At 36.0% G+C, this 11,790-nt stretch overlaps 1 protein-coding gene across 2 annotated transcripts; it reads right to left on the reverse strand.

Moving 5' to 3' along the window:
- Positions 8,481-11,725, reverse strand: LOC107638127 (auxin efflux carrier component 8-like). 2 transcript variants are annotated; one of them, XM_016341301.2, is made up of 6 exons: positions 11,102-11,725; positions 9,945-10,140; positions 9,736-9,800; positions 9,468-9,625; positions 8,867-8,943; positions 8,481-8,729 (listed from the first exon to the last, which is right to left on the reverse strand). In XM_016341301.2, the coding sequence occupies exons 1-6, from the start codon at positions 11,640-11,642 to the stop codon at positions 8,663-8,665; spliced, it is 1,104 nt and encodes a 367-aa protein (XP_016196787.1). In that variant the 5' UTR covers positions 11,643-11,725; the 3' UTR covers positions 8,481-8,662. The 2 variants fall into 2 exon arrangements, with proteins under 2 accessions (XP_016196787.1, XP_016196786.1); XM_016341300.2 differs by having other exon boundaries at positions 9,715-9,800.

Here is an 11,790-nt window from a genome sequence, read left to right on the forward strand (position 1 = left end):
TTTAAATCTAAAACTCTAATTTATTATTTAAAATAAAAAATTTATTAATTAATCATGATATTAAATTACACATCATCTTTTTTCATTTCTAAAAAAATTAGCCCATATTATGTTGTAATTCAGAAACAATTTTTTTTTTTATGGAGCGATTTAATTCATGCATTACGAAAGAAAAAATGAACCGTTTCGACAAAGAATATAAATTAGTTTTCTTTTTATTATTAAGTCACATTAGGACATGTGTTGTTTAAATGTTTTCTTATTAAATGTGTTGTTTAGTTTCTTTCTATCTAATTATTTCATTGTTATCCTGAAGTACTGGAGATTCACTCCTGTGGTATCAGAGCCTCAGGTTGATAAGAGGAAGAAGAAGGTATTACTAGTAAAAGCAAGTAAGAGAGAATCACTAAACATAAACATGAATCCCACAGACTCATCAAGTTCTTCACAACCCATACATCACTCTACCTCTCTAAGTATAGACCGATTACCCTCCAGTTTAAAGAAAACTCTTGAAAATAAGATTGATCAGTTGGTAGAATTCACTCATGTTCCAGAAGACTCTCGAACCCCGGCCACTGAATACCCTCTCATAAGTCCTTACTCTTTCTACCAAAGACAAAAGAAATCAACCCTCACTTCCATTCGCCATCTCATCCACAGAAACCCTTCTCCTTCTCCCAAAGAAGTCATCCAGTCCTCTCATCTTTAACAGTGTGGTTTAAAAGCCACTACTGCTAAACAATACATAACCTTAGAAATACCACAAGAACTCATCCAAAACTACCAAAACCAAGGCTACACTCATATGCATCTAGGAGCAGTTAGGCTTATTCTTACCCTTCATGGAAGGAGATCTCTTCCGGTAACAGCCAAAGTTGCTCTTTTAGATACTACTTTCAAAGAATACCAACATGCCTTGATCGGAGCATTAGTAACAACACTCTCAAATGGAAGTGTCATTCTTACTATAGCTCCCAATTTCACCATGAGATTATCAGATCCAACGATAAGTCAAAGGCTGAAAATCCAAATACAATTGGTAGGAGTAATTCAAGACTCTAATGCTGAACAGGCCACCTTACATCACCAAGTTCTCTACAGAGTCCAAGATCATGCTCTTGATCTTAATCTCCCAAACACAACTGGAGAGGCATTATTCATGTTTACAGATAGTGCTGGAGGACCTGCAATCGTAAACATTCCAAGGATGATCACTATTGAAGAACTTTCTTCTATCATTCCATTGGAATGGATTACTGATTATGAGAAAGCCTTCCCAAAAGAACAGGTCGATGTTCATACTACAGCACCTCCAACTATTACTCATAATAGTGATGGAACGGTGACAACTATTTTTCAGAAACCTGGAATGACCAAACAAATTTCACTGCGAAGACCATCCTTCAGAAGAATCAATATGATCTCTCCTGTTCAGGTGCAGACAACTCATGATCAAAATGATCCACCTGTGCACTTCTATGAGAACGGAAAACCTGTTTACGTCTCCCACATAAATGGCCACTTCATTTGGGATGTTGATCCCTCTATGTGCGATTCTGACTGTGACTGTGCTAATCAATGGAGTGACACTGATGATGAAGATTATGCTAGAAGACGGAGGAACAAGAAAAAGAAGAAGAAGTTGTTACAAGCCCCATGCTCCTTTAAAAGACCTGAGCCTCCTGATGATGCTGAATCAGCTCCAATGCTCAGAAAGAAACCAATGCTCAAGAGGACAAAACTATCTCGAAAAAGCTCCGTAGATTATCCTTATTAGCCAATCGATACAATCCCGTGTATCGCCACTCTCAGATCTTATGAGGAAGAATTCCCACCTTTAGTGACCCAAACTGATGAAAAGAAAATCACTAGGAGACCTTATGTGATACCTCAAGGAATCACTCCACATGGACACCAAGCAACAACTCCTCAAGAGGAAGTGCTTAATTGGCATACAGATAATGCAGTCAGCCAAAATAAAGTACTACTTCGGATAGATCACACTCTTGATACTCTTGTAGAGAAGACTGAGGGTCTCTCGGTACAATTAAGTTCTGTGGCAAAACAAGTGGCTGAACTCAGAGATCGACTCTTTGCACAAGCTTTTCAACTCGATCAAGAACTCAAAGCCTACATTGACAATCGCTACTTTGGCCCAGAATTCCAAAAGAAGAACAGAGAACTGGATCAAGTCAAGGCTCAACTTCGACAAATTGAGATGGACAAAAGCAAAACAACTGTACCCCAAACACTGTCCATAGACCCATTATCCATGTATGCCAAACCATATCCCTCATATTCACCTGCCTTATTTCCATCCACATATTCACCACCAGAAACCCCAGATTATGACTCCATCTTCAAATCCACCTACCATTTAGCCAGGCAAGCAAACACTAAAAGATCTATTTCTCCCTAAGGACGGCGTCATTCGTCCCTACCTAAGTCACAACAACCTCAGCCATCCCTCCAATCCAGACCTCATCCTCCTTGGAAACCAGGAAATTTTTTAGAGATGAAACATCTTCTAATGTTCCTATGAGAGATAAGGGCATCAAAGAAGGGTCGCCTGCTCCAGGACGATCAATTTATACCCTTACTCTAGATACTCAATCACACAGTGAAGAGATTACTGAAGAATCAGAAGTTGAGACTACTGAGACCAGTGAACAAGAAGATGAAGAGTCCGAAGGAAACTATGAAGCAGATCTTTCAGCACTAGCCATGGTCAACCCTGTAGAAGAAGAAGAGGAAGAGATAACTTCTGAAAGGGATGAACCAGAAACTTCAGCTAATCACGACCATATAAGCTCCATTGAAGTTAAAACTTCTAACAAATGGTTCACCTTTGATGATATCCCACCAGCAAGATACAGAGAAAGGTTAAATGAATTTAGTGCTTGGATTCAGACCAACATGGCCAACCCAAATCTCACAAGCAGACAAGTCCTTGCAAATTTCATAAATCGGATGACTGGCAATCTCCGAGAATGGGCAACTAACCTTTCTGAATATGAAAGACTCCAGCTCATCAATGGTACCTCTTCACAGTTTCTGGGGATAATACATCAAGAATTTCTAGGAGACATTGCAATTATCCAAAAAAGAAATTCTCAAGAATATTTTGAGATGAAGTGCTATTCACTCAACAGAAAGGACTTGGAGAAACACTACAAGAAGATGGCTGCTAAATATTATCCTCTTGGAGGAAATAATAATCCGCCACTTAAACAAGTCTTTATAGCATCCTTGCCAGATGAGCTTCAGCCAGAAATACAGCGAATGATGATGACTCTTCGCAAAGAAGTGGCCACCACAACCATTGGAGAAATATACCAGTTGGCCCTAGCCGCCTTGGACAAGTTGTGCGAACAACAACAAATGTTCAAACAGCTTAAAAAAAACTCAGGCAAACTCAAAGGAGCATGCAGCAAATCCCATCTGAAAATTAAGTGCAAAGAGTCAAGTATGTGTGAATGCAAGCCAAAGAAAAAGACGCATTGGCAACCACCAGCCAAAACATTTCATCAGAAAGCATTCAGAAGGAGAAGAAGCAAGCAAAAGTATCGTTACTTTAAAAGGAGAAAACCCAATACCAAGTCGAACAAATGCTTCATTTGTGGAAAACAAGGACACTTTGCTAAGTCATGTCCTCACAAGACAAAGAAGGAGATAAAAATGCTCCAATCTTTAATGGATGCTGCTTCCATTGGTGATGAGGAAGATCTAGAGTCAGTACTTGAAGAAAAAAGAAGCAAAAATGATGAAACTGAATATATTTTCCAAGAATCTGACTCAGAAGAAAATAGTTCAGAAGAAGACCTCCCACCAAAAAGGTCTATCTTTACCATATCATCCATTGCTTCCATCACCACAAGAATTCCTAAAGGATCGAGTATGCCAGAAGAAGAACTTGGATATCTTGGATCTTTAGGAGTAAAACAGATTGATGGTACACCTCGACCCCATTTCGACTTAAAAGTCAAGACGTCTGTCTATGATAAACCAATAAAGGCTGTTGCATTAATGGACACCGGATCTTGTGCCACTGTCATAAAACCACATGTCTTACCAAAGGAAATGTGGGCACCTTTTTCCAAGAAATTCGCAGTAGCTAACAGTGAGGTCTTCACCATTAATCTCATCTCCAAAAAACCAGTCGGATTGGAGATATTTGCAGGTCAGACCACTTGGCTCAGAGTACTGGGAAGTTATTTCCCAGACAAAGATGTTTTGTTCGGATTCAATGCCTTCTTTCGAACTCATGGGCTACATATCAAACCCATTGGTCTAAGTTACAAAGGGCAGTTTTTGCCTTTTACAGGGATACAAAGTATCCTTGAAATCCAAGAAGCTCCAGAAGAGTATAAGGAGGTCCAACAGCTACTCCTTAGTGCCTGTTGTGACAGTCATGACCAATTCAACCATCCTGCTCCTTTGTGGAAAAATCCAGAATTTTATGTTCGACTCCCCTTCAAGAAGAATGAGGACATCAACCCTACAAAGGCCACGCATTCAGGAATGAACCCTGAAGATCTTAAGTTGGCAAGAGCTGAATGTGCGGCCCTTCTTGTTCAAGGACTCATTGAACCAACCAACTCTAACTGGGCATGTCAAGCATTCTATGTTGAAAAAAGAGCCGAGCAAAATAGAGGAAAAAAGAGGCTTGTCATTGATTATAAGCCACTTAATGTCTTCTTACAAGATGACAAGTTTCCTCTACCAAGAATCTCAGTCATTACACAAAGATTAAGTGGAGCAAAGATATTCAGCAAGTTTGACTTAAAAGCTGGATTTTGGCAAATTGGGCTTCATCCTGAGGATAGGTACAAAACAGCATTCTGTATACCTGAAGCCCAATACCAGTGGACGGTAATGCCATTTGGACTCAAAGTAGCCCCCATCTCTTTTCCAAAAGGCAATGACCAAAATCTTTGAGCCCATATTACACTCCACGCTCATCTACATTGATGACATCTTACTGTTCTCAAAAGACAGTGAAGCCCACAAGGCACTCCTGGCCCAATTCACTCAAATCATCAAAGATCAAGGAATCATGCTATCTTCAAAAAAGAGCTCTATTGCTAAGAAAAAAATTGAATTCCTTGGGATGATCTTCGAAGATGGATTCTTTCAACCAGGAGAACATCTCGCCAAAGAGTTAATCCATTTTCCTGATGAAAACATGACGGTCAAACAAGTCCAACAATTTCTGGGAATTGTAAACTACATCAGAGACTTTATCCCAGATGTGACCAGACACACCAGTCAGCTGTCAAAACTCCTAAAAAAGAAGCCCCACCATGGAGACCTGAGCAAACCACAGCTGTCAAAACCTTGAAGAGAATATCACAAGACCCCCCACCTTTAAAGATTCCCAGCACAGGAAAAAGAATATTGCAGACAGATGCTAGTGATGAATTCTGGGGAGCCGTGCTACTTGAAGAAATTGATGGGACAAGACACTATTGTGCGCATGCTAGTGGACAGTTCAAAGAATCTGAAAAACATTACCATGCCACTTACAAAGAGATTCTTGCTGTCAAAAGGGGAATAGAAAAATTCAATTTCCATCTCAGTGCTTATCATTTTACTGTGGAAATGGATAACACCTCTTTCCCATCAATGTTAGAAATCAAGAAAAAAATCCTGCCAGACTCTCAATTGCTAAGATGGAAGGACTGGTTCTCTCGCTATAAATTCGAGGTAAGACACATCAAAGGACACCAAGACACACTTGCAGATTTCTTATCCAGGCCAACCAAAGAACCATCCCCCAAACTAATAGAATCACTCCCCAAACCAATCCATTACATTTGCACCATGAGCACCTACAACCCTTCATACACCCTTCCATTTTCTGATTGTCCACTTCACAATAACCCATACAGAAGGAAAATTGGTCCTTTTCCCTTCAAAGCAAGACCCCAGACAGAGTTTCAAATAGTCTGTCTAGCCAGACAAACCTTGTTTTACTGGCTACACCAACTCCTTACCATAACCCAAATACATCCAAATCCGAAGTACTTTGACATGGATACCCCTTTTTGCACTATACCAATAATCCAAGGTCCTATACCAGAGGAAATGATGTGGTATATCTGGGCTCTGTCTTCTCTATATCCATGTGCTATCATAATACCACTCTTCCCTGTATATCACATCCTGTGTAACCGCACTGAAGCCCAATCTCATCTAGTCTGGTTATTCTCTATGTATGCCCCACTTGAGGCATGGAGAGGAATGTTATATAATATGCTTGACCAGCACCAACTGTGGAATAAATCCTCCAAGACAAAGCGGAAATTTTGTTGTTTTGTCACCTTACAGAGAGATTATTTTACTGGATGTAAAGCACATACCATGAATGCACATACCATGAACAAGGTCGATGTTGTTGGATATTCTACCATATGGTCCACAGATGAAAAGACAGTCCTGAATGCCTTGGCCAAATACCTTTGTCAACTTTGGCAACCTGGATTATATGGAGAAGGAGATGCAGTTGAAGGACTCCCATTTCAATCAGATGTTCCACCAGTGACTCTCCAAGAGTTCCAGTCCAGATTCATAGCTTCGGGAATAATCAATCAATTTGGACAATACTCTTTTTGTGCTCCAAGAAACCAGCCCAGCACGTCTATACATATTCCAAACAGAAATGCTGAAGAAGATACCCGATGATGCTGAAAGCCCAAAATCAGACCCATATGACCCATATCTGCAAGATGCCCAAGATCCAAATGAAGGAAACACTGAAGATCCGTTTCTCTACCTACAAGACCCGGATACAGATTTCAGAGCTGTCAATTTAGCTTCTGACTCATCCTTCTCAGATGGTGATGGGACCCTTCCAGAAGACTATTTCAAACCATCTCTTTATTAGGACACTGTTGTTCCCACTATGTATAATTATGAGTGTGCTAAAATAAAGTGACCTCAGTCACATGCTTAGAAAACGCCAAAAAAGATAAGGCTTATCCTTATCCTCCAGTTGGCATTTTATGATAGGTTTGTTTAGATTTCGAAAGATATCACTTCTATCTAGAGACCTCTATATAAGGAGGTACTTACTTCAGTTGTAATCAGATCTCAAGAAACATTGTAATATATCCACTTTTCCTATCTCTCAAAATATTCTGAATTCTCTTTCTCTCTCTGAAAGCTTAGCTAGTGTTATTTCCTTCTTTCTCAATCCAGTGCCATAAAGTATGCTCTGAGCTTGCCTCTCTAAGAGGATCCTGCTCATCAGAAAATGGCATGGATCAGATCCACGGGAATTTCTCATAGTGGAAAAGGGATTCATTGTTTTAATGCTAAGTTTTGCTCGGACCCTTTGATCTCACTCGTTTTTATGGTTACAAAGAGTGATTGGGATAAGCAAACAATGTATTATTTCATTGTTATCCTTAATTCAAAAATTTTAACTATTTATTATATTCTAATTTATTAAAGTATTAGTTTCTCTTTTCTTTTTACTGCCGCGGTTCGTCAACAAGAATTTTTATTGGCGCTTAAGGATAATTATCTATTTAAAGATAAAAATAATTATTTGTATATCTAGTGAATTGAACATCTAATATATTTTAGTTGTATATAACTAAACTCATTCTAATCAAATAACTATTCACATAAAAATTTAAATAACTATCTGCATACCTACTAAATTAACTATCTGCATATTATAGATTAACCACAACAAAGTGAAAACAAAAAAGAAGAAAGGTGCTGCGCCAATCGTAGCACAAACAATAATGCAGGCAATCATACATGAACATGTAGTTAATCTCTGAAATATACACTTGATCCTCGTGCTTAGTAGAAGTATGCACATCCTTAACATGTAGGAAACAACCTAGACTCAGGGCATGCGATATGATGAAAAATGCTTCTGAAATCATTGCTTGGTTTACTATGATAGTGGGGTGGGGCTGCGGTGTATGTTCAGTACGGCAGTGGCCGTGGCGCGTGAGGAGGAAGTCGCGATTGTAGATGACATTCGGCGGTGCTGCGCCTTACGGTGGTTGAAATTTGAAACTACACGGTGGTATTTTTGTCGCAGTCTGGTAAAAGGAAAAAGGTAAGTTAGAGGAGGAGAGAATTGAAATGGAATGAAAATGTGATATAACAGAGGATGTTAGTTTTTTTTAATTGTTGTTTACGTTGTTCAACATTTATATTGTCTTTCTATATTTTTTTAATGAATTATATTTAATTTAGAAAATTTAGCTAAAATGTAATTTAAGCTTAATGGACAATTACGAATTAGAATAAACAATTAAACTAATTAGTAAATAAATTTCGCATAATGAATTTCCAAACACCTGGATAAATGTCTAGATTTTTTGCATCTGAATATCCGATAGTGCAGCACACCAAATTAAACCACCACATTGTGACCAGTTTATCTTTTTATTTATCTCCCATAAACCAAATATATAATGAATTATATATATTATTCAAATCTACCTCACAAAACAAAACCATTCCAAATTATGACCAAGAGTTTATTTTTCTTAATTAAACGAACCTCATAACATATTTACTTACAACATACAAGGTGATGTTAGGGTGAACGTATAAATTAAATGTATGTTTTAATTTCTTTAAATTTCTATATGAATCAATAGTAATGTACATTGGTATAGTAGCCAGGCCTTCATAATGCTAAGAGAAAGTAGTAAGCCAATGCCACTGGCAACGCAATCAGCATCCCTAATATGACCCTGTAATAATGAATGAAATAAAAACAAAATAAAAAATAAAAAATTACCATATGGCATCAAATATTGAGCAAGAAAACACAATGCAAATGTTTTCATTTATGGAAGATATAGAGATGCTTTGATTTAGCATCACTCACGCAGTGCTTAATATAGCAGGATGAACATTATACTCCTTTGCAAAAACAAAAGGCACAATCCCTTGGGGTAGTGCTGCCTGCCACATCGAAAATCATACTATCTATTATTCATTATTATTTAATATTTATTAAAAAAATAAAATTATTATAAATTATAATTTTTTTAAATTTAAACTAATAAAAAAATATATAAATAATTATATATCTGTTACAAAAATAAATAAGATTTAATTTTTATATAGTTTATACCAACATTTAATTAGGTGTTTTTATGCATGATTATTCTATCACATAAATTTACATATATGACTAACGAGTTATAACTCAAATGACATAATCTTCTCATACTCATTTAATGGTAGCAAGTTCGAGTCTCCCTGTCTTTTTGAAAAAAAATTACATATATATGATTTAAAAAAAATATTTTTTTTAAATATGTGACATGTAATTTTTTTTCAAAAAGACAGGGAGACTCGAACTTGCTACCATTAAATGAGTATGAGAAGATTATGTCATTTGAGTTATAACTCGTTAGTCATATATGTAAATTTATTAATAATGAATAAAATTAAATTGACAAAAAAAAAAAAATACTGATGACCTGAACAATTGCCACTTTGAGTAATGTTCCTCTTAATCCAATGGCAATGGAAGCTACAGCCATTAGGGCAGGGCCAACAAGAAATTTTAGTCCTATTGCCACCATTGTCATCCTTGGGCCACATGCTATGATGCTGGATTGTGAAGCCATAAATAGACCTACACAAAATGTAAAATAATAATGTTGAACAATAAATAATAATGAAGGAAAAAAATAATAATAACTTTTAATTGTTTTGTTTTGTCACCTAAGCTGAACATTGCCATACCAAGACCTCCATTGGACAATATTTCTATTGATTGATTAACAACTTTGGGCATATGTACTCCCCACCTGTAATACATATATATTTCATATCCTGGATTATTGAATTTAGTTATATATAATAAGAACATGCATGTTAATAAATATACATATATTGATATATATAAGCAAGACTTTTCTGACTTTTTTTGTAAGTGTATGTTTTATTCGCACCTGAATTGTATGGTTGACCAAATAAGGCCTATTAAAGTTGCAAATGTATTAGGATTTCTAATTAACTTCTTCCACACTGTGATAAGAATGAGAAGGATCTTCATTTTCCTTTTGGTCCTTATAGGCTCCCTTTTTTCTTCTTCTTCCTCTTCCTCCTTTGATTGCACTACTACTTCATGAGAAGTCTCCGTTTCCTCTATAAATAAATAAAATTCAAGAAATTCATGAATTTTACTTGGAATGATGCATTATATATATATAATTCTTTCTTCTGAAGCTAACAGGGACTAAAGTTTTTTACAGTTATGCAATTATTAGGGAGTAGTATTGTATTCAAAATGTGTTTATAACACTAATAACAAGAAATTAAATTTAAACTCTAATTTTTCTCTAATTATATATGGAGCCCCCCAATATATCTATCTCTAAAAAAATTCCTTATTATTATTATATTAGGATATATATTTATAAAAACTAAAAAGAAATCGAGTATATTGTAGGAAATATCAGTTTATTACATTATTAACAAATTACAAAGTTAAAATAAATATTTCGGATATAATAAATAGAGCCTCTAACTTGAGAGAGAGAGAGAGATGAGAGACTTTTGTTAAGAAATATTTCTGAAATCCAATCTTGATCAATTTAATTAAACAAATAACTAGTCACCAAAAAAAAAAACAAATAACTATGCTTCTTCATTATTGGTGTTTGACCAAGACTAATCTGTCAAATATGCATATCCTAACATAAAATCTGAAAATGACATATCAAAACATTTCAAATGCATTAATAAAAAAATTTAAATCGCTTCAAAATGAAAGATCTTTTTACTTTTTAAATACATTATATTTTCCTTCTCGATCCTATTATTTTTTCTTTTAAAATTCTAACTCGCAATCACAAATACACTAAGATAATAATGCAAATTAGCCAATTAATGTTAAAGAAAGTCTCGGGTATCGGAGCCAACATTTTCATAAAATCTAGTCAGTATTTAACTATACAAAAAGAGTGTGTAATTTTACACTATTAAATATAATCTCACACTATTAAAAATATTAATAATGATTAATTAAGGACTATAAATCACAAAATATGTTGATCCTCTAACACTACTATGTTAATATTATATATATGAATGAATCACCACCCACCTGTGCCTTGAGACGGTGGAGGAGGTGGAGCTTCTTGAGAAGGAGGAGGCATGGAGGACTTGTTAGCAACAGCATCAAGCTCATAAAGAAACAACAAAAAATTGTACCACACCATACTCTGCAAGAAAATAATCTGTGCAAGTGGTGCAACAGATTCATCTTTATACATAGCCTTCATCAATGGAATCCCAAGAATCAAAGTGTTTGGTAGTGTTGACAATGATATTCCCGTTACAATCCACTTCAAGCCCCCTCCGCCTCGGCCGATGCGAGTAATCGCGGCTAGGGCTAGAAATGCAAGCGATTTCTGAACAACATCTGCATAGATGAGCTTCAAGCTCATCTTGTAGACGTTGTTCGAAGAAATCACTTGGAATGATAAGAGTGGGATTGAAAATTTCGCAACAAATTTGTTTATCCCTGAACATTGATCTGGTGTGAATAGTTTCCACCATTTCACTGATATGTATGCTAGAATCATTGTTACATACAGTGGCACAGTTGCTGATACTACATGATATGCATCCGATAAGGAAATCATATTGATGATGATTAAAGTTTGTTGAAAGATTTTTGGATAAATAATCAACTAGCTAGAGGCTATAGATATATAGAGAATATAGTTTATTGTTTTATACTTTTATACATGCTGCCTCATGCATAAGGTAACATATATAGAAATTTGGTTA

This window comes from Arachis ipaensis, chromosome B04 (assembly GCF_000816755.2).
Source record: "Arachis ipaensis cultivar K30076 chromosome B04, Araip1.1, whole genome shotgun sequence".
NCBI classification, from domain to species: Eukaryota; Viridiplantae; Streptophyta; class Magnoliopsida; order Fabales; family Fabaceae; genus Arachis; species Arachis ipaensis.